We start from the raw sequence: 26,929 nt of genomic DNA, 5'->3' as shown, positions 1-26,929 counted from the left end.
GCTCCCTCAGGCGCTGGCCAATGGGAGGCAGGGGGCGGTGCCAGCGGCGGTACCCGTATGTAGAGGCGGGCGGGTTCCGGTGCGGCCCGGGGGTGCCATGGGCGGCCGCAACAAGAAGCCGCGGGCGGGCAGCGCGGCCCACACCGCTTGCGCCGCCACCGCTGCCGCCGCCCGGGCTCGAGCCGCCGCCGAGGCTGGAGCTGCGGCCGCCACTGCTGCTGCGGAGGCGGGTAACCGAGCGGCGCCGCGGCCGCCGCCCGCCTGCAAGGAGCCGCGTGTCAAGCAAGGTATTGGGCCCTGCCGTGTGAGGCGGCCCGGCCGGGAGCGCCTGGGGCAGCTGTGCTGTGGGGAGGAGGGCGCAGGGCCCGCGCGGCTGAGGGCTGCTCCGGCTGGCCGGTGGCCTGTGTGTGCCTGGGACTCGGTGCTGCGGGACGGGGCCTGCGGGCCTGGCGTTACCGGGCCTGGAGGGAGGCGCCTGGGATCCCGCCGGCACCGGGGCGGTCGGGCCTGGCCTTACCCCGTCTCGCTTGCTGGGGAGGGTCCCCGAGCAAATGGGGCTGGTTGGTGTCAACGTGTGGGATTGGTTGCAGTGTTTCTTTAGCGTGTTGGTAGTTCCCGTGAGGCAGGTGTTGGTGTGGCACTTTTCCAGTTATATGTGGTCAAAACCAACATAATGTGGATTGGGGTTTTTTGTTTGTGTGTATGTCACAAAAAAGAAGTCCAGAGCGGTTCCAGGGCTGGGTGAGCAGAGGGATGGCTGTTCTGGGTGCAGCCTGGAAAGCTGGTGTGCTGCAACACTGTGAGATATCTGCCTTCAGTAAACCAGCTTTGCCAGAAGTAGCTCAGCTTAAAACATCAGCAACTGCTTGTGTTGCAGACTATAAGCAAATCGTGGAATGGCCATGCTGTTTGAGGTTGCAGCTTGTTAACAAAAAGTCTTTCCATCTGTTAATATGTTCAGGAAATCTAAATTAACCCTGCTTTTACAAATTCGGGTTCTGCTAAACCCATTTCTTGTGTCTCCCACTCCTCCAATGCCATGGTGCTCAGTTCTCTTCAGAAATTATTCTGCTTGTCTCCCAGGTTGTCTGCTATGGTGAAGAATAAGTCAGTGTAAGTGAAAAGCAAGTTAGCATGGTCTAAATACTGTGTAGTTGCACAGCCTACCAGTAAGTGCCAGTGACTAACTTGTGAGTGCGAACTGCTCTTGTAGCTCCTGACCAGAGGTGACCACTTCTCTTCTGAAATGCGGTTACTTACACCCAGTCCTGATCTAAAAATGGGCTCTCCTAGAGCCTCTGTGCAGGCAGCCCAGCACAGCAAGCTGTCCAGCTGAGGATGTGGGGGGCAGCCATGCCTCCTGGACCACAGCTCTGCTCCCCCTGGGGTGGCACGCAGCTTCGCTGGGCTGTGGAAGCTGTGAGGCTGCTCAGTTTTTACCTGTGCAGTGCCAGAAACAATACATGTGTTCTGAAAATTACGGACTCCAACAGCAAGCTGCATGTTGTGAGAAGCCAAACCATTGCGATGACAATAAATAACTTTGTGGATTAATATTTTTTTCTAACAGCTGCTAAATGACAAGTATTTAAGATTGGGCACAGCAGATCAGACCGAAGGCCTCTGTAACCCAGTGCCGCCTCTTAGGTAGGGGCCAAAAGCATGTACCTAGGTAAGAATAGGTTAGACTTGCAGTGATACTTCATAAGGCGTTCCCATGTGCTTCACCAATTGTGCCTAAGGATCTTCCTGAGCCAGGTGCAGTGTTTTTTTCAATCCCTTCCCAGACTGATTGCTTTCTTTACTATGAAGTTTTCCTGTCTGCCTTTGGATTGAGGTGAATGTCCAATATCCACAGCTTTAGTGGCAAAGAGTTCTGTTGTGTAACTATGCACTTTGTAATAAAAAAACCCTCAGCAGTCTTACTTGTTTTGATCTGCCGCTAGCCTCCCAATTTGGCACTCCTTGTTCCAGCATTGAGAGTGAGTGAGCAGTCAATCCCGTTTCCTCTCATTGCACCACTTGGGATTTTATGTTTTGTCTGCTAAGAATCATACCCTTCTTCAATATTCCTTATTCAAGCGCCTTTCTGTACCATTGGTTATTCTTATTGTTGTTATGCACCTGTGTATTTCTGGCAAATTAGTGTAATATTTGCTTGCACTAACCTGGGTTATGTTGGGTCTGCTTTAGCTACTGTAAACAATGTTTTCTGTGTTCTGCTTATGTAATTGATGGTTATTTGCAATTTGCAGGTCCAAAAACTTACAGTTTTAGTTCAACAATAGATTCCAGTGCTGCTGCAAATCTAGATAAATCTGTTCTTAAGGCAAGTATCTTGTTTAGGTAAAGCAACTTTAGTTTTCATAGTATTCTAGCTGAGTAAAATATTTCTGCAGCTCTTTTTTAGTGTTGTGCAGATAAATTGCTTAATTTATTAGGCATTGGCTGTCTTTGGCTTGACATGTTTGGGATTTTAGGTATGCTTTAAGAAGTTAGTACACTAACATGGGAGGAGAATGTCTATACTTTTTAAGTAAGAAATTATATATTGCACACAGGACTATCAAGACTATGTTTGGGGCTTCTGCTGTGCATATGGGTTCTTATTCCTGTCAGAGGAAGAATACAGATTTTCTACAACAACCTCAGTAGCAAACAAAGCTTGGTGCATGTTTTAGAAGTTATTAAATACTAAAATTATTATTATTTTACAAAAATTATTTTTTAAAAGCCAGATAGGAAGGAGAGTGTCAGAGATTGTTTCTTGATGATCAGATTATTTTATACTACTACTTTTAAGTGGAGGAGGAAGGCCTTGTTCTTCCCGGTAGAATTTTTGTTTAGTTTCCTTGCAGTATTTCCTCGAGAATGTAAATGGGCCTTCTCTGTGTTAAGGAATGAACTCTTCTATTTCAAGTAAAAGTGCATAGCTTGCAAAAATAAAACGGTAAAAACATGTCTCTTACATAAGAAATGTTTACTGCGCTTATGGGAAGCTGTAAAAGTTGAGATTTGAGTAGCAGAGATTTCTGCATTCTTATTTCCTTAGCTGTGAAGAGTATTGATATATAATAAAAATTTGTAATGTTTTGCTTTGTATCAACTGATTTTTTTTTTTTTTTTTTCTGTGCAGGTAATGATAAATGGTAGCTTGGAGAAAAGGATTATTGATGTAATCAATGACCATAAAAAACAAAATGATGACAAAGGAATGATTTCCAAAAGACTTACTGCTAAGAAACTACAGGTGAAGTTTAAAGTGTTGTTCTCTGAGTATTGTTTATTTAGAATAAACAGTTTCTTTTTTGTCATTTGTGTCATGCATCATACCACATTTCTGCACATAGCATAAGGCAGTGTAGCATGCTTTGCAGTAGTTACATTAATGTTTAGTTAATGGGATAGATAAGTATTCTTACTAGGAAAGACACATCTTCATGCATTCAGTAACTGAAGTCACTGTTTTCAGACACAATAGAGGAATAGAACTTAATCTGAATGTTTTATGTTTCCTACGTGTTTCATTCCATGTAGCTGCAAAATTGCAGATTTACCTTTCTAACTGGAAAGTATGTTCTGTGCAGAGGCTGGAATGCGTATTTTTTTATACATATGCATACATATTTACAATAAAATTATAAGCTCTGTGTTCAAAACAGGATTTTATACTCAGCCTTCTGATATATTAATTCATGCTGCTCACCTCTATTTAATGCCAGTTACCTGATACGTGGTAAATAGGAGTTTACAAGATAAATTAAATCCTAATATTTTCTAACTTTATAGGATGTATACATGGCTTTACAAAGATTCTCTTTTAAGACTGAGCACATTGAGGAAGCAATGAAAAATACACTTTTATATGGTGGCGATCTTCACTCTGCACTTGATTGGCTTTGTTTAAACCTTCCTGATGGTGAGTATGGTGCCAGAGAATTTACTACAGTTTCTCAACAGAAGAGTAGTAGGACCTGCTCTGGCATAAGAATGCCTCATAGTAGTAATTAATGATATTGTTTCACGAAGACTGGTAGTCATCAGTGTTCACTGCCTAGATGCACTGCTGACTGCTTCTGGGATATTTTTGTTAATGTATAAGGTCTTGTACACCTCTTATTTCTACTCTTAGTGTTTTATGAAAGTCCAACAAGCAAATGCTGATTTATCTAAATGCTAGGGCCTAGTTTTATTTGAGGCATGCTGGTTTTGTTGTATGATCTTCTAGTTGTCTCCCAACACACTTCAAAAGATTTTCAGTAATTATTATTGACATATTCTGTGACATGGTTTGTTTTGGTTTTTATTTTGAAGATGCCTTGCCTGAAGGCTTTAGCCAGCAGTTTGAAGAACAGCAACAGAAACCTAGAGCAAAATTTTGTTCTCCTGTGTCAAAACGGGAACCTCCACCTCACTTAGTAGAAAACAAAAAGAAAGAAAATGGGCCTGCAACTAAGGTAATCTGAGAAATTGATTTGTATTTACTGGGGGGAAGAGAGGACAAAGTTTTCTAAAATATGGAATTTGCCTTGACTTCCTACACTGATGTGGAAAACTTCTGAAAATATGGTGTGCTTAGTAATCGTCACCCACATTATTTTAACTTCAGTGGACTGGTCATTTGAAGGTAACATCGTTTTTTTGTTTGGTTTTTTTGCTTAGTTGTTTATTTGAGGTCTTGAAGGCTCTTCATAGTTCATTTTTGTGGTAAAGCATAGCTTAGTTTTCTCCTGGAATGGGTTCATTCTGCCACTCTTTGCGTGCTTGTGTGGGTTTAAGTTTGCCAGCATACTTCCAGTGTCTTGATTTCTGTGTCTGTTGAATCTTAAACCAAGAAATGAAAAATTTCTTGCAAAAGTAGGGTTTTTTTCCTTACAGCAGTTATAATTATTCAGATGTTAAGATCTATGTTTACCCTGATTGGAGAAGTTTGCTCTGTGGTTACTTTTGTGTTATTTATGTCACGTAATGTAGTCGATATATAAAATCTTAAGCAATAGTTCCGAAATAGTGACAGAGGAAAGTGTTAGTGTTTTTATTGACTGTTATCATTACTTTTAATTTTCATTGCTCTTCGTAGGACATGAATGTGGGAAAAGAGAAAGAAGTGAGTATGAAGGAATGGATTTTGCGATATGCTGAGCAACAGAGTGATGAAGAGAAGAATGAGTCTGTGAAAGAGGCAGATGAAGAAAAGTTTGACCCAGTAAGACAGAATAACGTTTCATGGAAGTCTTTAAAAAACTGATATGTCTGTCACATCTGCAAGTAGTGAATCTGTTTATTAAACACTGGGGATTGAGTACTTTTTTTTGTCATCTATTTTTGCATTTGCAGGCTGCTGAAGGGGAAATGTGTTCAAACTTCTCTCTTAAGGTGTTTTTTCTTTCCTATTTTTTATACTGGGTTCAAAATACTGAACGCACTGTACTGTAAAGGAAAAATTGTTGAGACACGTTTCAGTGAGATTGAGAAGGGGACTATCAAATTCTGAGAGGTTTTAACTGTTAGTTACATAGAAAGTAATTGTTCCTCCTTATTGTAAGCTTGGTGTAAAGGACAAAAAACCCTCCACTTCTTCTATTATGAAGCTCATTAAAGGTGGCGAGCATATGGCATTCAATTTGTAATTAATAATTTTGTTTGAAATAGAATGAGAGGTATGTACACCTGGCCACCAAGCTTTCAGAAGCAAAAGAACAAGCAAGTATCTCCAAGCAAGACAAAGACAGGCAAGGCCAGAAGGCAGCACAGGAGAAAATACGAAGAATTCAGCAAGGTAGAGCTATGCAAATTACATGTGTTTGATTTTTGTGGCGTGCACATCTGTTAGGCAAGTAAGTCTCTGAGTCAGATTGAATTGATTTCATCATCTTTTACACTACTGTGTGTGAATTGCAGGCTTTCCTGAATCTATCCTTTCCATGTGGGTCAAACTCTAAAGTCAGTAACATTTTACTACTTTGGTTTTCAGATGCTCAGTATGAATTAATACAACTGACCTCTTTAAAGAATAGATGCTCAGCAATTGGTGTAAGTTGTATTCTCTCTCTGACAGAAATGGCAATACTTGAAGAACATCCAGTATTTAATCTGGCTATAAAGATTTCAAACCAACAACAAAATGAAAAGAAAAAAACTCCCTCAACTCAGCCTCAAGAAACCACTTTGAATTTGAGTTTGCTTGAAAAACCCGATGGTGCTACGAAGGAAGACAAAGGTGTGTTGGAAATTGCCCACTACAAACTTGAAGTGTACCACAGATTTCCAGTATTAGTTCCTGTTTTTTTCTAGGTTGTATTACATTGCAGTACTGAGTCATCAGGCTCTAATTGTGGGAAGGGCAGGTGGACTACCTTACTGACTGAGCTGGCCTTATGGGGTCTGTATTTATTCTAGCTGATTACATCGAAAGCTATTTTTGCCATACTTGTCATATCTAAAAGTGAGTGAGGTTAATTGTGGAGCTAGATCCTGTTTCTATTGTCACAGTCTCATATTTTTAAACTATTTTCATTGAAAACCTCCAAACTGTTACATTATTTTCTAATAAGCAACCTTTAGTGAAGGTTCTTAAATTATTGTTTGCCATCTTTAATGACCCAATAAAATAAAATTAATTTCAGGAGACTTAAAATGCATCTTTCTGCTCTTGTAGTGAAAAAGAAAGAACCGCTAGATATAAGAAACTTTGATTATAGTGCTCGAAGCTGGACTGGTAAATCTCCAAAACAATTTTTGATTGACTGGTGCAGGAAGAATTTTCCCAAGAGCCCAAATCCTGCTTTTGAAAAGGTTCCAGTTGGAAAATATTGGAAATGTAGGTATGTACTTCCTGTAAACTTTACATTTTTCTTTTGTTTCACTTAAAGATAAATGTTGGCTACTTCTGTCTTGTCATGTTGATCCACGTTTGTGTGAATATAGTGCATTTAACCTAAACTTTTAGTCCACTGTGGAGGTATTTTGCTCTGAATAGCTCTGCAAAAGTAACGCTTAGACTGGACACTATTGCAAAAATAAGATTCTAGTGAATTAGGCTGTAAAGAAGGGATTTGTTTTTAATTCTGCAGTGAACCTGTGAGATAAATTTGGACAACTAACTACTGGTATTCTTGCTCGAAGTAGTACATTGAATCATAGGTATTAAGCATATGAATACCAAAACCTTTTGGGACATGGTTTAAAATAAACTGGAAGTTAGAAATTTGTATTAAAGCTACCTTAAGTTTGTAACCAACACAGTGCAGTATCAGTGGATTTTTTTTTTTAAGTTTGTTTGTGGACAATGAGCCTATAATATAGTGATACGAAGTAAAATATAATCACGTACAAATAAAGTAGACACAGCATTACAAATGAGTAGCGCTTCTTGAACGAACCAAGTAAAAGAAGCTGTCTTCCAGCTCAGGTTAAAAGCTACTAATATACTGTTCCCCAAGGAAAGTGAGAAATTTGACTGCTGGTCTGCCTGGCATGTATCTGTTAAATAGATACTTGCATCTCAGTAGATCATTAACTGTCATCTCATCTACCCTAAGAATTTACAAGCATACAAACATTTAGTCCTTCTTCCAAAGCAACTAACCTTAATTGTGATCTGTAAGTATATAAATACTTCTGCTTTTAAGAAAATGAAGAAATTTAAGGGAAAAAAAAAATCACAAATTCACTGCTGTAATCTGCTGCTGAAAATATTCTGCTATTCAAACTTGATCAGGTGTTTCTGTTAGCAAAATATTGGGTAACATTAAGTTTATTTAGTTTAGTTTCTCGATTTGAATTTCGCCCTTATGTTTTAAACAAAAACGTTTAACAGATGTGCTGTTTATATAAGTAAGAAAAATTAAGAGAAAAGCCTGTATGAATTTGTCTTTAAGGGTCAGGATTATCAAATCGTCAGATGATGTAATGACAATGTGTCCTACAATCGTGACAGAAGATAGTATGCAAGCACAACATCTAGCTGCTACTTTGGCGCTCTATCATCTAACCAAAGGACAAGTAAGATTTTCACCAGTAATACTGTTCTTAGCCTGGAATCTGCCTCTGCACTTGTTTATTATAACGCCTATAGCTGAATTCTAAAAACAGTTGAATGAATTGTTTCCCATTAAATTATTTGATTTTTATATGTTCATTTGCTTTTATCTACAATCATGCCTATGTGCTATGGCGTATAGGGAGGAATTTTTTGATAGTAAAACGGTTCTTTCAGTGTTGTAAAGAATGCATGCCAGTTGGAAAAAAGTGTATTGTTGATATTTGTTACTGGTTTCATAGTTTGTGCATTTAGAAATAGCTCCATGTTTCATGTTTTGTGGTATCTTTTGCTACTCAAGTTCATTTACACTTAAAATGTTACTGGCACTACTAAGCAGTACATAAAGGAATTTTTTTCTGCTTTTTCCATGTGAAGTCAGTTCATCAGTTGCTGCCTCCTACCTACCGAGATGTCTGGCTAGAATGGAGGGATATCGAAATGAAAAAGGAAGAAGAAAACAAGATAGAAACCAATAAACCTCGTGATAACTTTATTGCTAGATTATTAAACAAACTCAAACAACAACAACAACTACAATCTGAAGACCAACCAAAAGTATCTGAGGGTCCTGAAGATTCCTGGGAAAACTTAGTTTCTGATGAGGACTTCAGCAGTCTCTCCCTCGAGACCTCAGACACTGATAATTTGGAACCTTCAAGGATTTTATTCAAAAAGCTGCAAAGTTCCTCCAAATACCAGAGGCTTCTGAAAGAGAGACAGGAGTTACCTGTGTTTAAGCACAGGTACTCAATTGTAGAAACTCTTAAAAAGCATCGAGTAGTTGTTGTGGCTGGTGAAACCGGCAGTGGAAAGAGCACCCAGGTGCCCCATTTCTTGTTAGAAGACTTGTTGCTAGATGAAGGATCAAGTAAATGCAATATTGTTTGCACACAACCACGAAGAATCTCAGCAGTGAGTCTGGCAACCAGGGTTTGTGAAGAGCTAGGCTGCGAATCAGGACCAGGAGGAAAAGTAAGATGTCTGAATTCCTTTTTCTAGTCTTGATCAAATACAGGGGGCTAGATTGTTGGTACAAAGTAAAAATGTAATTTCCTATACAACTAGATAATGAAACTTTATTTTCTCTTGAAAAGAGCTTCTTTGTATGTCAACTGTTTCTTTCCAAATTGTCACCTGTGAACCTCTGGGTATCCATATATGATTTCTAAAATATCTAGAGGGTGATTCAGAGCAAGAGAGTTTCATAATGGGGATGGTCAAACATGAGAGCAGATTGCGCAGAGACTGTGGCATCTCTCATTAGGGTTGAAGAAAACTCCCTGAATAATGCTCTGAGCAATCCAATCTGGCCCTGGGTGAGGCCCTGCTTTCAGAGAGGCCCTTTCCAACATAAGCTGTTATTTGAAGAAAACTAAGGTTCTCCATGTTTTATGGTAGACTACTTGTGCAAAAATATTTTTGTTTGAGGACTGTGAAGAGCCCTGAAAAGAATACTGAGTTTACCAGCTCTTTACCACCCTGGAGTTTTAGGGTTTGGAGTATTTTCCCTTTCTTAACAAAGGAAAGTGTGTGTATGAAAAAACTGTGTGGTAGTCATTTGCTACACTGTTAGATTAGGAACTTGTCCAGTGTCTGAATCTAGCAGTGCCTAAATTTCGCTTCATTTTTAATATCTATAGCTTGCATGCTATTTTAAGTTATTCCTATATTGTTAATATCTCTCTTAAAGAATTCCTTGTGTGGATACCAAATTCGTATGGAATCAAGAACAGGAGAAGCCACCAGACTACTGTACTGCACAACAGGTGTCCTGCTTCGGAAACTTCAAGAGGATGGTCTTCTTTCAAGTATATCTCATGTTATTGTAGATGAGGTTATCAGCTCTTACTGTTCTGCAGAAACTATAGTTATTCTGGGCCTTGGCTTGTACTAAAGCCTTACTATAGATATGTTTTTCAAATTCTAGGTGCATGAAAGAAGTGTCCAGTCTGATTTCTTGCTAGTTATCCTGAGGGAGATCTTGCATAAGCGTTCGGACCTGCATCTGATTTTAATGAGTGCTACTGTAGACAGTGAGAAGTTTTCCAGCTATTTCTCACACTGTCCGATTTTAAGGATCTCAGGGAGGAGTTACCCTGTTGAGGTAGGTAAATGTTTCTTTGAATATGCAAGACACTTTATGCATGTATACAGTGTTTGCCTGGTTAGTCTCCATTAGAAATGCATCACTTTTTTCTTATGTCTTAAATGTTTGCTTCAAGGACTCATAACTCTTTCGTTTTTAGAAAACATAAAATATCTTCAGTGCTTTGAAGTACAGGGTTTTACTTTTTTTTTCTGATGGATTTATTATTTATTAAAATCAGTCCATCAGTGACACTTTTTTTCTCTACTTAACCTAGGTAGAAAGGAAAGCATTAAAGAATTGTCCCCCATGCCCCAGATGCGACTTCGTCATTACATTCTGTATGTTTCTCGTGCATCTTATATAGGCTATCGTAAACATAAAGTTAATGATCATGTGGAGAGGCCCGTTAACAAACTCATAGCAGCCCTAAGTTTAGGTTTTCAGAACCCTAAGGAAGATTAATTTGAAATTTGCGAGATCTATTCTAACATTAAAAGGGAATGGCATGCACTGTTTAGTTTTATATGTAAGCTTTAAAAAACAGAAAAGTTTCTGATTAGTTTTTGATGTGCCTTGTATTTCTTCTGTGAATTTTCATTGAAGATTTTCCATGTTGAGGATGTAATTGAAGCAACTGGCTATGTCCTGGAGAAGGACTCGGAATATTGTCAAAAGTTCTTGGAGGAGGAGGAGGAAGTAATAATAAATGTCACTGGCAAAGGAGGAGGTACTACAAAGTACCAGGTAAAATAGGAGTTACTAGTTTTTGTTTGGAATTTTTTTAATTAATTTGTCAATTTATCTTATAAAATGTGATTGTGTAATATCAAATATTCTTTCAGCAGTTGATAAGACAGACACAATGGCATTTTCTCCCAAAGAATTATATCAAGTAGTGAGCCTAAGAATGGAAGAGGCAGGGCCATATCCTTCTTAGCTGAAAAACTCCTCAGATCCTCCAACTTGGCATGCCAAATGAGATTATTTAAACGAGATTGTGTAGAGCTTTTTGGTTTAACAGGCTGTGGTTAATCCTGTAGATGCTGTGCAGTGACAGCTGTTTGTGCTTTTGGATCAAAATTTTTGAACGGAAAACTATACGAATGCTGGCTGACTCTAGGCAACTTAGGCTCTTCATCGGGACTGTGTATATTTTGGGTAGATAGCTGTCTACTCTGACTTACTCTCTCAAAACCCGTGCAGGACCCTTTAGTTTAGTGTTATCAAACACTGCGCATGTTGAAAAATATCTCATGTGCTTTGCTGATTTTTTTTTTTTTTTTTTTTTTTTTTTTTTTTTTCTTCTAGAGTAGTAGTTAACCCCATACAAGACAACAGCACCCTCTAGTTGAAGCCCACATGCTATCCTGAGTGCTCCTTCATCTTTGGTTTATTTCTGTTGAGCATTCAGCGTAGATTGGTTAACAATGAAATAGTTTACAATAATGCCACTTAACACAGAAGCGTTAGGCAAAGTATGTATCTGTAAGATGTTTATAAGTGTCTTTGTTGTGCTAACTCTCTTTTCCTCTCCCTTTCCTCCTGCTCCAAAACACGGCAGGAGTTGCTGCCTCATTCCCTTTTAACTTTCATTGCAACTATTAGTTGAGAAGGGTAAGGTGAGGGAGAGGAGAAAGGGCAGACTGCTTTCTTATACACCCCAAAATACAGGGCGTTCCAAAAGATGGACCAAGTTTCATTCGCAGTCTTGTGAACAACTGAGGCTGGGGCCTGTTGATGTGCTCAGAGAGTCAGTAATAATTTGAAACTCTATGCCTGGTTCTTTCAAGTAGTAAGAGTTTCATTCATGGGCAGTTTGTGGTTGCAGAGAGATAGGGATTTCAAATTTGGTCCATCTTTTTGAAACAGCCTGTAGGCTTGCTATCCCATTTTGAATTGGTACCAGCTGGATGCCAGATACGGACCTGGGAACTGGTTTAGTTTGTAAAACAGACTATAAAGTACTGCTTGCACTATCATTTAACAGTAGTAGATACCTACATACAGCTTATGTAGGTGATTGATTTAGTCTAACGTGTGTGGATTTGGGTGTGAAGTTAGTTGATTTAAATCTCTTATCTTACTCTGCTTTAAGAAACCTCAATTGAGTGACAAACTGACCTTCTGCTCCCTTACCTTCTTCTAAAACACTGAGAATATGACTTTTTCCATCCTTTCTTTTTTAGGAGCATGTTCCAATCCAGTCTGGATCTGGTATCGATTTGGCTCCTTACTATGCGAAGTTTAGCAGTCGTACGCAACAAGCAATCTTCTATATGAACCCTTACAAGATCAATCTTGAGCTTATTTTGGAGTTGCTTGCATACTTAGGTATAGTCTACTTCTTGAGAAATTTATATGCTTGGAGCAGTCCTCTGGACTTATTTTCCAGTGCTTTCTGCTGATAATGAAGTACTTGACTTCATTCTTACATGAAACATCTTGAAAACTGTTTATCGCAGGGCCTGTATTAGTTCATATTGTCAAGTGAAACCGTTTGCAAATGTATGTTTAACTATGTGTCTGTGCTGTAACTTTCTAGATAGAAGTCCCCAGTTCAAGAACATCGAGGGTGCTGTGCTGATCTTTTTACCAGGCCTTGCCCATATCCAACAGCTATATGATCTCATTTCAACAGACAGAAGATTTAACTTGCGTGACAGGTAATGTGGGTATTTTTTTATAATTAATAGTTTGACTTGATTAGCTTGTTGGTTTTTAAGGCCTGCTATTCTTGAAGAGGGAAACAGTTGTACTTCTGAACTGTTTGTAGTACAAATATACTTCTACTGTCTAAAAATGGCACGAACGAAAGTGACAGGTAATCAGAAATGGTACTATAACAACTCTTCTTATTTTATTTTTCAACAAACTGACTTAATCACAAAGAACTTGACTACTTTTCTGCTTCTTAGGGTAGGGAAGCTGCCATATCTGAGATACAGCTTTCTGGTTTACTGTTCACATGGAGGTGAATAACTTACTGTGAAGAGATCCAGAGGCAGTAATCTGCCAAGAGAAGTGGCATAGAGTTTCAGTAATGGATAGTTTTGAAATGTATTTTGTGGGTAACTAAAAGTTAGTGACATGATGGTATAAGAAGAACATTGAGGTCAAACTCTAAAGATTCATAGGTGGACTGAGGTGTCAAGGTTTAAGAGAAGGAAAGTACAAATCTCTGTGGCTGTCTTTCTCTGAAGTAATAAGCTCAGCCTGCAAGTTGACTGTGTTTATAGTTCTGTGCAAAGTTTCTGTTAATGGTCCTTGTCTTGGAAGCACAATGTAAAGACCTCAGATTCATGAACACCTTTTCTTGCTAGACTATTGATATAAGTTAACCTAGAGTTAATAGCAATAGTAATTTGTTTCCTTCATTGCCAAATAGAACATCCATGTGAATTAATGGTGTTCCCCTTTCTTGATGTTGTAATAAAACACTGAAACAGATTGTCATACTTAGTAATACAAACTTTTACTTTTTCAAGTGTCTGTTCCACTTGCTTCCTCCAAAACGTTGTCATTGTTCCAGTCTCATTTTTTACTGTCCCTTAATTTGATAAGTGTATATTGATTAGTGTAATTTTTTGTTCTAGGCACAGGTTGATAGCTTTGCATTCTGTTCTTTCAACTCAAGATCAAGCAGCTGCATTTACAATACCTCCTCTTGGTATTAGAAAGGTATGATACATTTAGAAAGGCAAAGTTGACCACTGAAAAGAGACTTTCTATGGGTGCAACTTTGAATTGTTTTAAAACCAAATTGTACAGAATTACACAACCTGTTTGTGGAATTTTCTCACTGCAAAGAAACAATTCTTCTGATTCGATGCTCAGTAACAGAAGTTAGCATGCTGTGAAAACCTTAAGGGTAATCACACAAATGTTTAAACCTAATATTTTTTTTTAAGATCATCTTTAGTTGCTGACTTCCTGTATTTTAACTATTTTTAACCATTGACTATAGATTTTATCTAGGAAAACAGTATTTTACTTACTGTCAAACTACTTAATTAAAACGACCAATTTTGACACATACTAGCTAGTAATTTTGATGGATTATAAAACAAAGTGAATGTGAAATTCTCACTTCTGATTCCTCATCGATTGGGGAAGACTAAACCATTTCCCAAGTAGTGTAGCTTTTAATACTTTGTTGGATTATTTAAGGAAACTTTTCCGGTTAAAAAACTTCAACCAAACTTATTCTATAATATTGATGAAAGGGGTGAAAACTGTTAGACATCCATAATTCTTTTATGTTATGTTACTACTTTTCAGATTGTTTTGGCGACCAATATTGCAGAGACAGGTATTACAATACCAGATGTTGTCTTTGTAATTGATACTGGGAGAACAAAAGAAAATAGGTGAGACTTTGATTTTCATCAGTCATACTGGGATTACTGTAAATACTTGGAGGCTAGTATTGTGAGAATTTTGTAGTAACTGTATTAAGCTGCAGTTCTGGACAAAAAAAAAGTGCTGAGTTCCTTGAACAGCTTTCAGTTGAGTTCCAAATTTGGGATGAATCTTTGGATTTTCAAAGAGTGCAAAGAACAACAAAGGGAATTGTTCACAGATGCGGTGAAACATGATTAAGTAGTGGGTTTTGGGTTTTTTAAAAAAAAAAAGTAGATCCTTTTAATGCAGAATGTGTTAGAAGGAACAATTCTAAATTTCCAGGGAAACGAACTGATACAATAGCTCTTTCATTTTCCAATTTACGCTTTCATTATTGTATTAAAGGTTCTCTGATATACAGTTTCTCCTCAGATATGCCTGGTTTTCAAAACTAAATACAATATTTTCAAATATATACTCTTCAGATATAATTATGCTGGTATTTAAGTTAAATATACATCTAAATTTAAATTCTGAAATCTGAATGGGCACTTGCTTTATAATTTTTAAGGTATCACGAAAGTAGTCAGATGAGTTCCCTGGAGGAGACCTTTGTTAGTAAAGCTAGTGCTCTGCAGCGACAAGGAAGAGCTGGGCGTGTTAGGCCTGGATTCTGCTTCCGAATGTACACCAGAGACAGGTACTGTAAACTTAGCAGGATTTTGTAAGTCAAATATCATTGTTGTCTTTTCTGTGCAAAAGTGTTGTTGAAATTCACTTCAGTTACTGCAAACTAGAAAGGTTAAACTAAGAGATACAGATAATTTGAATATCTTGTGAATAATGAGTTATACTAGTATTTTTGTTTCCTAATTTTAAAAAAATCTTTTTTTGCTTAGTATATCTATGAAGTGTTTTCAAAAAAATTTCCAAAATTAAAGGAAAAATGCAGCACTTTGGAACTGTAAAAGATGTGTTTTTAACAATATATACTGCCCTGCATCAAGTATATGCAAACTTACCTCATGAACTTTGAAATTTTTTTTATCATATGAATCTGTAGATTTTTTTGAAGTGGTATCTCTATGGATAAGAGATGGGGAAATATCAAATTATACAGCACTTGCAGAATTAGTTTCAGTTACTGTAGTGGAATAACATGTTTTCTGCTTTCAGCTGAGAAATAGTTGAGGTAAGGTATTTTGATATAACCAATGAAGTGTGCATTTTAGCCAGATGCAAGACTTTCAGTTTGGGAGCCATGCATTTTAAGAACTTGTTTTGAAAACCAGGAGTTTACTGCCTTCTCTTTCACTAGAACTCCTGCTTTCCAAGATACCACACACACCTTAATTGAAAGGATGAGTACTTTACCTGTATGTTAAAACACTTGCCACTCCCCACACCCTTGCCCCCCCAAAAAACATCTGCAAGGAATGAGCATATAAGACATGCATTTATAAGTTGAATTCAAGGATTAAATTGTGGTGCTGTGTGTTTATGATGTTGCAGGTTTGAAAGTTTCATGGAATATTCTGTTCCAGAAATATTACGTGTGCCTTTGGAGGAATTATGCCTTCATATTATGGTACGGTTTGGGGTTTTTTTTAATTACTGACCTCATTAGCTAAAAAGGCTTGCTCAGACAGCCCTAATCCAGTGTAATTAGTGGGCAGGAGGGAGCCCAGTATGTGTTGTGGAAAACCCAGAGCACGCTGCTGAGTGAGAATAGCATACGATACATTCCTGTTCACTTCAGAATGATAATTCAAACTTAGTTAAATAGCCTTCAAACTAATTTCTGTTTAAGACAGAAATTCCCTTCCCTCTGTCCCCATCCTGAGTAGGATATACATGGCAAAACTGGCAACCTGGCAAATTAGTGCCAGCTTGAACTGCATCTCAGCAGGTTTGAGAGTCTCCTGCTCATCTATGACCACTGGTAAGATGCTTCTCTGATCAGCGGCCATGCCATGCGAAGTCCTTCCCAACAATGAAGTTCTGTTAACCTGATATGGGGCATGTCTGTGTTCAGGGAACCAAGAGGCTGGTTTAGAGGGGAGGGAACATGGGATTTTCATTGGAAGAACAGCTTTCCTGTTTCCTTTCTAGCTGCTATAAAAGTTTATTATAACAAATTTTTATATTGCAATAAATGCCCATTCACTCCACAGAAATGCAGTCTTGGCTCTCCTGAGGATTTCCTTTCCAGAGCATTAGACCCACCACAGCAGCAAGTAATTGGTAACGCAATGAACCTGTTGAGGAAAATTGGGGCTTGTCTCTTAAACGAGCCTAAGTTGACTCCATTGGGCCAGCACCTTGCAGCCCTTCCTGTCAATGTAAAGATTGGCAAAATGCTTATATTTGGTGCTATATTTGGCTGTTTGGATCCTGTGGTAAGTAAAAAACCCCGATGTAGATGGTTAACTCTACAATTAATCTGATTTCTTGCAGCATGGTATTTTTGAAAGGATGATGTAAGAAGTTAAAATGTTTATTTTAAGGTGAGGGCACCCGGACATCATGGAGAACAGTCTAAGTGTTCTTAAACTCCTAGGTACTGTTCACAGGGGCATAGTCAGACTTAGTCTCCAATTCTATCTGTTACATTCCCAGGGAACATGACGCTTAAAGAGAATGTCCTCTTACGCGTGGGTTAGACCAACCTGGATTAACCCACAGTTCATGTAGGCCAAGAAAGTTATTGCAAATTAATTTATGTGGTAATTTATTATGTGAGGACTGTGGCGTAGTTTACACTTTCACCTAGTGCTAATTTAATGCGAATTAGGAGGAGGTGTGGGTATATTAGTTGCTAAAAACAAAGTTAAAATTCTTTGTTCTCTCAATTTCTCCTGTTAATGTGGTAAATTAAAGCAGTTGTTTAATTTTACCTTCACTTTATCATATTGGGTATTGTTCTCTCATATGAGAAACAATTTCATGTGAGTTTTCAGATTTTAATAATTTTTTTAATTGGTGTATATAAGGCACTATGTGAGCAATCTTTAATATAGGAAGTTTGAATTCTACATAGGAAATTTTTAGAGTGATAAGTTGTCCTTGAGACTTAGTAGAAGACAAAGTATCATTAAATATTACTATAAAAAATAAAGCTATTTGTGTGAGAAACCTGAAAGCTTATCAATAAATACTCTTAAGTGATGTGTACTTTACTATTTGCAGGCAACTCTGGCTGCTGTTATGACAGAAAAATCCCCATTTACTACACCAATTGGTCGAAAAGATGAAGCAGATCTTGCAAAATCATCTCTCGCAATGGCAGTTTCAGACCATATAACAATCTACAATGCTTATCTGGGGTAAATGATAATTCTCTTGTGATTATAACTAGATGCAGACAACTTAAGTAATGTGGTTCTGTAAAGAATCCTTAATAAGTATCTTTTCTTGAATTGCTTGCACCTTAAGTTTTTCTCTTCAGAATAACAAGATTGCCAAATACTGTAACACAAAAGTGGCTTCCTTAGTACCTTATCCTTTAACTCCTTTGAGCTGTGCTTGCACGCATACAGAGGTGTACTCTGTTTACCCTAGGGTTTAAAGTCTTTTGTTTGCTGTTTGTGGTATACTGACCTGAATATTTTGGGTTTTGAGAAAGTACAAATGTATTTATTATAAAATATGACATACTTTTTTTTTTCTTTTTAGGATATTATCACTAAATTTCGAAAAATGCACCTGAATTTTGTTTCGACTGTCAAGGCAGACAAGTGTATAATTTTTGAGATAAAATTAGCTTGTATTTTCATTAGTATCTGTCAGATTTGTTGCAGGCATATTCTCCAGAGAGAGTGCTTTTAGACCAGCGGCTTTGTTAATGCCACTTATTTCTAGTTTTGAGTGGATAATGCTGACCGAAACACAGTATTGCCATTTGACTTACTGCCACTCTCATATTGTTGTACTCTTGATGTGATTATTCTTGATGTAATAGGACAGGATTTTTTTTCTTTAGGTGGAAAAAGGCTCAACAAGAAGGGGGTTATCGTGCTGAAATGACTTATTGCAGAAGAAATTTCCTCAATAGGACTTCACTGTTAACTCTGGAGGTAAACCAGATAATTTATGCTCTGCACTCCAAAGATATGTTAAAATTTCCATCTGAAAATGTCATGCTCTTTTAAAATGGTGATATATCATGGTTACTGTTTAGAGAAAACAAAAACAAGCTGAATTTTGGGGACTAATGAAATATACACCCTCAGCTGGGGTAGCTGTGTCTGCACTTGAGATTTGATATGCACACTTTGCTGATATGCATCTCTGCAGTCACTGCAATTGGAGAAGCTAGTCCTTACTCCCACCAGAGAATCAAAACTTAAGAATTAAAATATATAGATTGTGTTATTCTTGATATCAAAGGACAGGTCAAGGACAACCCACAAACTTAGGTAAATGGCCTTTTATTTTTGGTGAGAAAACGTTTTAATTGGTCTTTACTATTTAAGTTTGGGTGACAGAGCTTTCTTAAGTAGTAGTGGATATTTAATGCAAATGTATCTATTTTAACTACAGGTGAGAGATTTAGTATTTGCAGTATATATAATACCCTATATCTAATCCTGTGTTCCACATAAGAGTTTTTCTCATAGAAACAGCCAGTATTCCAAAGCGGTTGTGGAAAATGCAAGGGTTTTTCTAATAACAGATTTTTCACCTGGAGAGCATGAATTTTTGGAATGGAGTCTCATTGCCTGCTGATGAACTGGAGTATGTACCTTTTTAAATTCAGAGTTTTACTAATACTTTACTGATTTCAGGATGTGAAACAAGAACTCATAAGGGTGGTGAGAGCAGCAGGGTTCACAGCACCTACAACACAATGTGGATGGGATAGAAATGGGGCCACACAATCCCTTTCTCTCCATGAAATAGCTCTTCTGAAAGCTGTGTTGACTGCGGGGCTGTATGACAACGTAGGAAAAATATTGTATACAAAGTCTGTGGATATTACAGAGAAGCTGGCTTGCATGGTAGAAACTGCTCAAGGCAAAGCACAAGTGCATCCCTCCTCTGTAAATCGAGACTTACAGACGTACGGATGGCTCCTTTACCAGGAGAAGGTAAGTGAAAATAGCGAATGCAGCTGGTAGTTTGTGTAAAGGTGGAGTTATGCTACTAATATTAAATAACATACACCAGTGTTAAGTATGAATGAATGTCTTGTTCATCCTAAGAGTCTTTAGTATCTAATAATCCTGAAGTCCATACAAATGAGTCAAGTGAGTTCTGAAGAGAAAAAAGTTAAAGCTGAACATCATTAACAAATCTGTTCTTGGTGAAACTGGTAGCTATAAATGAAAATACCTTTCTGTCACTTAACAATAGTGTCATTGACTTTTTTTAATACAATGCCATGGATTTTAATGTGATCACTTCAAGTAGTAATATGTAGTAGTAACACTTCTAAGTGTGATTTTTGCCTTTTTTACTGTTCTAAGCAGACTCTAACTTAGTTTTGAAATGTGGTGTGGGCCTCACATATCCCCAGTAATACCTTAAAATTAAATAGCCAATTCTGTAATTGGCTATTGAATTTCCTAAGTGAATGGCTTTTTTTTTTCCCCTGTTACTTTCTTCCCTCTCCCAACTGAAAATTTTGTCGGCTATTGGCTAAATGCCGGTGTTTATATTTAGTTAAACTTTTGGTACAACACTTGATAGCAGTTGCTTAATGGCCAACTTCACTGTAGAGGAGCAGGAAATTACATTAAACTTCTTAATGAATATGAAATTGTAGTATTTTTTTGAGAGCTGAAAGTGTTTACTGCACCCAAGAACCTTGAAGTGCAAGGGCAAGACAGCACTTGAGGTCAATAAGTTATTCCATGAACAGTGGAACAAGCAAAGCCTGCACTTGTGTGAAGATGTACTCCTTTTATTTCCTTTTCTCCCATTGCAACTCCTTCCCGTCCCATTCCGTCTTTATCTGTGAGAGGCTCCAAAGCCAGAAGTTTAGTTTAAGCATAGTTTACCTTCTCTGTGTGTCTAGGCATGTGCCCACATTTATGCATGTATGCATTTGCACATGTGGATATAGATTGACAAGCCAGCTGCTGCTAGGAAGAATGTGTAATGAAAGAGTTTACTTGGCTTCTCCTTCAGTAGGTTTGTTGATTTTTGATGTGTCTTCTCTGGGCAGCACTAGGCTAACATTATCCTTGTGTTTCAATTTTATCAAGAAAATTGTGGATTTAGCCAATTTACTGGTAGTGTATAAGCCTGCCACTTACAGCTGATGTATTTTATGTGGTCCAGGGCATATGAATAGTCATTGGTTGTTCTGTGTACCAGTTGTGTTGATTATATCTTAAAATGAAAAAGGTGTATAAAAGTAGCAATCAAATTTAGTGTTATAAATTTTCTGTGGTTTGGGGTTTTTGTTGTTGTTTTTAACACTTGTGTTTGTTTATATGCAGGTGAGGTACACTAAGGTGTATTTGAGAGAAACTACTTTAATATCCCCCTTTCCCATTTTGCTTTTTGGTGGGGATATAGAAGTCCAGCATCGGGAGCGTCTCCTGACAGTTGATGGCTGGATCCATTTTCAGGTACATTGGAGTGATAATTACCTTTTGTGGTTCCATGGGGTTTTGCATTACGCAGTTGATCTACAAGCTTAATTCAAAACACTATATACATGGGATGAAGATAAGAGAGAAGGGAGGAGAGGACTAAAGGAAATTATGGGAAATTTTATATACATGTAATTAAATTTTAGCAAATCATACTCAAAAGAATAGGCTTGTAGTATGCAGCTTGTAACAAATCAGTTCCCTCTCTATGAAGAAAGTCAATGTTCTTTCAGAAAAAGTGTTGGAAATGGATATAGACTAAACCTTATTTCATAGAGCTGGTACTGAAAGCAGATGAGTGTACTATTTTATATTACTCTTTCATACAATCATATAATCAAATAAGTATATTTTAATCTTTAAAATAGTATTTATTGTGCTTTATAGCCCAAACAGAATGATTTGGGAAAGAAAAAAATCCAAATGGAAAAAATGTTTGCTTGTGTTTCAGGTGTTTGGATTTTTTGTTTGGGTTTATTTTCCTGGTTTTATTTGGGAATGGGAAAACTGTGTTTTTCTTAGCATATATTTTCAGACAAAATTAAAACAGGTGACATGCCAGCATCTTCTCTAAGTTCTGTTAAATGGCAAACATTGGCTTTTGCCAGCGTGCCAGCTACTTAGTTACAGTTTCCCATGCTCATGTGGGCCCTGTTACACTCAAGGAAGAATATAAGCTACAAAACATTTTAGTTTTTTGCACTCCACTGATGCAAGGAGGCAACCATCTAATTTAATTCACTGGTTATGCATGTGGAATTCTAAAAAGCAGCTCCCTTGTGGGTTTGTTGGACTTATGGTCCCTGGGTGGCTACAGATTGTGTAGTTGCAGGGCTGATTACATCTTGTGGTATGTTTCAGAATTTCTGTTTTTCTACTGAGTTGCTAAGCAGAATATGTTGCATTTTGTGTTTTTTCCATGATAGCTACTTATTGTACCACAGGCAGTATATAAATGAAGACTGGAATAGGAAGGTAGGGATAAAATGAAGGATTCCTGGAAAGTGCTTCAGCTTTAGATACCCAAATTCCTAGTGAGATTTGGGAGAGGCTTGTGATTGCTTTCTCAGGAGGCCTGGCAAACCTGAGAGGGAAATGTGTAGATATTTTATTTCAGACATAAATTGATTTCTACTTTTACACACCGGAAAAAAGCAATTAAACTAGGATATTGGTAAATGTGCCATGTGCTGCTTGTTCATGATACATGTGGGAACATATTCAGAGTTACCTGTTTGAGCTGCTATAATGCTACAAACAACAGGTACTTAAAGGTAAGAGGGTGTTAGAGAAGTTCCATTTCCCATCGCGGAGACCCCAGGCATGGGTTCCAGAAATTCTTCTAAAATAAATAATTTATTTGCAAGGTACATTATAGAACAGCTTGATCCGGGTTCCTCCTGGAGGGGGACCCTCAGCAGAAAAAAAGGTAGACAATTGTACCTCCACAATCCAAGTCCCCACCCCTGTGCATTGCTCTGAGCCAACTGCAAAATTAGTGTGTGGGGTCTCCCCATTCTTATTGGATCTCTTCATTTTTGTTGGGTGGGCTGTCAAATAGTAACTGAAGGTCAGAACTTTATGTTGCACCTGCAGCTGGAGAAAATAAGTTACTGGTAACAGCCAAAACATTCTTCTTCTGTTTTGTTTCGTTAGGTGCAGTTCTGTTCCTTTACCTATCTACAGGGATGCAGCTACTCTTGTCTTCCAGCTTGAAGATTCTCAGGCCTTTTTTTCATTTCATGAAGCAGAAAGTTTCAAAGGTTCACAGCTTATGGAAGTTAAGCTAAGTGAACTTAGTTATGCTAAGAAAATTCTTTATCAGCAGTTTCTAAACAAGTTCTGCAAAAAGCAGTATACCAAATAATTCAATAAGGCAGTCTATTCTCTAACATAGGGCATAATGGAAGTCCTGTTATTTCATGAGTACTCTATCCATATGCTTAAAATTATTTGTATTTGTCATATTTGCAGGAATCTTGTTGTAAACTTCTATGTAGATCTAAGGTAATCTTTTAATCTGTGTTTTGGTATAAAATCTTTGAGTAATGCAAGTGTTTGTCTTCTCTGTTCTTTACAGGCTCCTGTAAAGATAGCAGTAATTTTCAAACAGCTGAGAGTCCTCATTGAGTGTGTTTTAAAGAAGAAGCTTGAAAATCCTAAAATGTCGCTTGAAGGTAACTTTATTACTGCATTGTTCACACTACTATCTGTTAAATGGACCTTGTGGCAAATCTGAGGAGGTATTAGTACACTGCATCCTCACCCAATAGATTTAGTGTGACTTGAATATCATTCCTTTATCCTGAGATGCATCCAAAAAGTCATTACTAATCCTGCAAATATTACATGGCTCATCCCAGATGTGTGAGGATCTGCACAACTGATGTTTTAAAGTTGTCCCTGATGTTGTTACATTGCACACAGCAGTAGTAATGGCAAGATATGCATCTCAAAACAGAAGAACATTGTGTGTGATGAGCCTTAGGCATGGATGAATTTTAACAGTGTTAGGCAAGTTGCCTCTCAGTTTAGCTTAATGATGGGGAACTGCATGTTGGCCCCCAAAGTAAGGGATAGAGCAGGGGTGTCAAACTCATTTTCACCGGGAGCCACATCAGCCTCATGTTTGCCTTCAAAGGAATGATTGTCGTTTTAGGACAGTATAAATGTAACTGCTCCTACATTTATATGGTCCTAAAATGACATTCAGCCTTTTGAAGGCAACTGCGAGGCTGATGTGGCCCCCGGTGAAAATGAGTTTGACACCCCTGGGATAGAGGAGCACAATTTAAACCTTCAACAACGGATATTCAGAAGAATATTGTAGGTGGGGAGGAAGAACGAGAGTTCCCATGCTACCTGTAGTTAACCTATCACTTTCACAGTCTCTCTTGTAAAATACAGAAATGGCCACAACCTGTTCATTGAGGAATTTATTATAAACTTTCTAATGATGTACTGTGGACATACTGCTTCCTCTTTTGCTCTGCAAATGGAAATCACTTGTCTGACTCTAGAGACTGCTATAGCCTAAAACATTAAGATGTTAACTTACTGAGAGTTGGACTTGTGATTTTCTTGGGTTTTGAGAATCGATTTTTAAGCTTGCTCTTTTCCACTAACGGTGTTTATTTTCTTTTGTAGATGACAAGGTCTTACACATCATCAAAGAACTGATAAAAACAGAGAACAGTAACTGAAAACAGAAATCGGTAACAAACCTGAGTTTCAGTAATGGTACTCTGGGATTAACTGAAAGTATTTAAATGCTTAGTGTGATTGATACCAGCCATGATTGGAAAGACTGCATGATTTTGCATAGGATTTACCTTTCTTTCATTTTTGAAGATGGACATTGTTTTAGCCTTTACAATACATTTGGTGCCATTTGTCTGACTGTACAACTAATGGATGGAAAGAGTTTCTTTTCAGTATAAAAACAGCTGTGGCCAATTATTTTTGTTCTTTTGTTTAATGTACTAATCATACCATCACTGGTGGTGCAGACTGTAGTAATGATTAAAGATTGGGTCCTGAATCTCAAGTTGAGTAGAATTCCATTAGGTGTGTGCGAACAGAAGGCAAACATTTACGTGTATTTTCTAAATGGCAATTTATGAGCATTAAAGCAGTACATCTTATAGATGTCTTCAGTTTTCTGTATGGTTTACATTAAGAAGATGCTTTATAAGAAAGTAGTAGGCATTGCTGTGAACAGGTGCTCAGCTAGACAAGTGTACTGACTACAGGTGCTCAGCTGGACAAGTGGCTGTACAAGTCCTTCTCCATCCTCTCCTCTTCAACTTGTTCCTCCCTATTCACCCTGATCCTTGTCTCTCTCTCTACTACTGTAATAAGCTTTGCTGTCCCTTTCATATGTCCTTTGCACAGACCTGTAAGCCTCCTCAAATGATTATGATGTTCTTCCCCTTTTAGTGGTCAAAGTTCAGGTTGGCCAGTTTAAGTTTCTTTAATGGCTCATTAATCAGTGGCTGAAGCCTCCTGGTCTTCATTATTCTTTCTTTCACTTGCTCACAATGTTTGTGTATCTGTGTGTTTGTTTCTTCTTTTATACTGAATATTCCTCCACCGTGTAACTTAATAGACTAGATGTTCTTAAATTCCACCTATCCACACCATTTACAATAATGAAGTGAAATCTTAGTTCACCAACTCGGCTTTCAAGAACGAGGAATATTTTTTTGGAAGGGCGAGGATTTGCCATTAAACAATTGCAGTCAAGTAGGAGCTCTGTCTGTACAGACAGAGGCATCGTGTGGAAGATTTTTTTTTTAATCTGAAAAATATGGATTTCATACAGTGGAGGTTGAGTATACAGAAAGGGCACTGAGGACAATGCATGAAAATACATGGAGATAGCCAGCTAGATTATGACAGCAGAACTGCTACTGCTACACTAACATTAAAAGATAAGATGAAAGTAAACCAGCTTGTGCATGGTACCCTACACTCAATTCTGGAAGAGGCAAGTTATCCTAGATAGTAGTTTGCTAAGAACTCTCAGGGAAGAATGATGGCATCTGTTATCCTTTTATGAATTGTGATAGACTAGTAGTAGTGCTGGTTTCCTGGAAGAGGTAGGAACTGTTTGGTGTGGGGCTTTTTTTTTTTATTGCAAAGTATACAACACTTACACAAGGAAAGATTTCAAGATAAATCTGTACCCTGAACAATTTGCTAGATTTTGTTCTAGTTGAGGTCTTCTGTATCCTTTGGAAACATGAATTAGAAATATACATCAGTCATTCAACAATGAAAAAGCTCCTGTTTCTTTTGGATTTGAATTTTGCTTATCAGTTACTGGTTTTTAAATGGCTAAATCCTAGTTGAAAGTGTTAATTGTCCTTGAGTTATTCTCCCTTCATTGACTGTGATGAATAGGAAGTATTTGTTCAATTTATGTATGGTAATGTTGAAATTCTGAGGCATTCTTACAGCATGCTCTGCTTTGTAATATTTTAAAGAAATAGCTTTTGTCAGTTGCTATTAAGGGGATATATTGTAATAACTATGGAATTGCACACTCTCTGCAAAACAGATGAAACAGGTCACACTGTGGTGTACAGATAAGCACAGTTATCTTGAAATTTAAAATAAGCGAAAAACAAAGACTACAGTGGCTTTCTGCTTCTGCAGTGTCATGAGTAACTTTTGTGCCTGTGCTCTTTTGAGGGGACAAACTTTCTCTTTTGTTCCATTTATTTAATAAATACTTCTGTTACCACCTTTGTGTTACTTTTCTCAAGCATTTGTCAGATACAGTATCAATGAATCTTTCTCACCATAGTCACAACAGGGCACTTCAGCATGTAGGTTGTGATTGTGTGGTGTGTGTGTTGTGGTGTTTTGTTTTGTTTTTTAAGGCAGCATGTTCTATGGGTCTTCGTATCCACAGAGTTCCTGTTCCTGCCACTGAGGCTGCAGAATTCCCACCTCTTCTCTTCTGCTGTTGGGGCCATAGACTGCTTGAAGCTCTCTTCCCCTTGAGATGTTCCCCGCTGCTTGGCCCAGGAGGGGTGGTCTTTTTCATTTTGAGTCTTTCTTCAGCTACAGCAGGCAAAATCAGTGGGTCATATAACCAAATTGGTAAATAGGCATATCTAGCCTCAACTCTGCTTCTGTAAACCAGTGGCTGCAGTGCAGGAACATTTTGATTTCTGTTTGGATGATTAAAATAGTGATCTGTTATGTAAGCAATCCATGGGTGGAAGTAGAACCAAAACCCAAACCACCCGGAGAACTCCAGCATTTTCTCCTGTGATGTATTTGTGCTATATTTCCCAGTGACCTCAAATGAAATTATTACTTCCACAGAACAATTGGTAGCTG

At 37.9% G+C, this 26,929-nt stretch overlaps 1 protein-coding gene across 3 annotated transcripts; it reads left to right on the top strand.

Moving 5' to 3' along the window:
* The first annotated feature begins 75 nt into the window (after positions 1-75).
* DHX29 (DExH-box helicase 29) lies at positions 76-26,317 on the top strand. 3 transcript variants are annotated; one of them, XM_065656031.1, is made up of 27 exons: positions 76-287; positions 2,256-2,329; positions 3,137-3,250; positions 3,790-3,919; positions 4,315-4,457; positions 5,081-5,206; positions 5,653-5,779; positions 6,059-6,220; positions 6,659-6,824; positions 7,881-8,004; positions 8,420-9,016; positions 9,735-9,878; positions 9,972-10,148; positions 10,737-10,877; positions 12,320-12,464; positions 12,676-12,796; positions 13,727-13,811; positions 14,412-14,500; positions 15,046-15,174; positions 15,987-16,062; positions 16,649-16,873; positions 17,664-17,800; positions 18,457-18,550; positions 19,262-19,564; positions 20,921-21,052; positions 23,157-23,253; positions 24,224-26,317. In XM_065656031.1, exons 1-27 carry the CDS (start codon positions 98-100, stop codon positions 24,277-24,279), a joined length of 4,104 nt encoding a protein of 1,367 aa, XP_065512103.1. In that variant the 5' UTR covers positions 76-97; the 3' UTR covers positions 24,280-26,317. The 3 variants fall into 3 exon arrangements, with proteins under 3 accessions (XP_065512103.1, XP_065512104.1, XP_065512105.1); XM_065656033.1 differs by lacking the exon at positions 76-287 and adding an exon at positions 1,571-1,647; XM_065656032.1 differs by lacking the exon at positions 20,921-21,052.
* Positions 26,318-26,929: the final 612 nt, after the last annotated feature.

Source organism: Caloenas nicobarica, chromosome Z, assembly GCF_036013445.1.
Source record: "Caloenas nicobarica isolate bCalNic1 chromosome Z, bCalNic1.hap1, whole genome shotgun sequence".
In the NCBI taxonomy this organism is placed as follows: domain Eukaryota; kingdom Metazoa; phylum Chordata; class Aves; order Columbiformes; family Columbidae; genus Caloenas; species Caloenas nicobarica.
The sequence above is the reverse complement of the archived record's forward strand: the minus strand, read 5'-3'. Positions and strand labels throughout refer to the sequence as shown.

Bases quoted from the DNA above. Each gene is read 5' to 3' on its own strand.
- DHX29 (XM_065656031.1), top strand. From the start codon at position 98: ATGGGCGGCCGCAACAAGAAGCCGCGGGCGGGCAGCGCGGCCCACACC. The intron at 9,879-9,971 runs GTTATCAGCTCT...TTCAAATTCTAG, and splicing joins CTCATGTTATTGTAGATGAG to GTGCATGAAAGAAGTGTCCA. The intron at 10,878-12,319 runs GTAAAATAGGAG...TTTCTTTTTTAG, and splicing joins GAGGTACTACAAAGTACCAG to GAGCATGTTCCAATCCAGTC.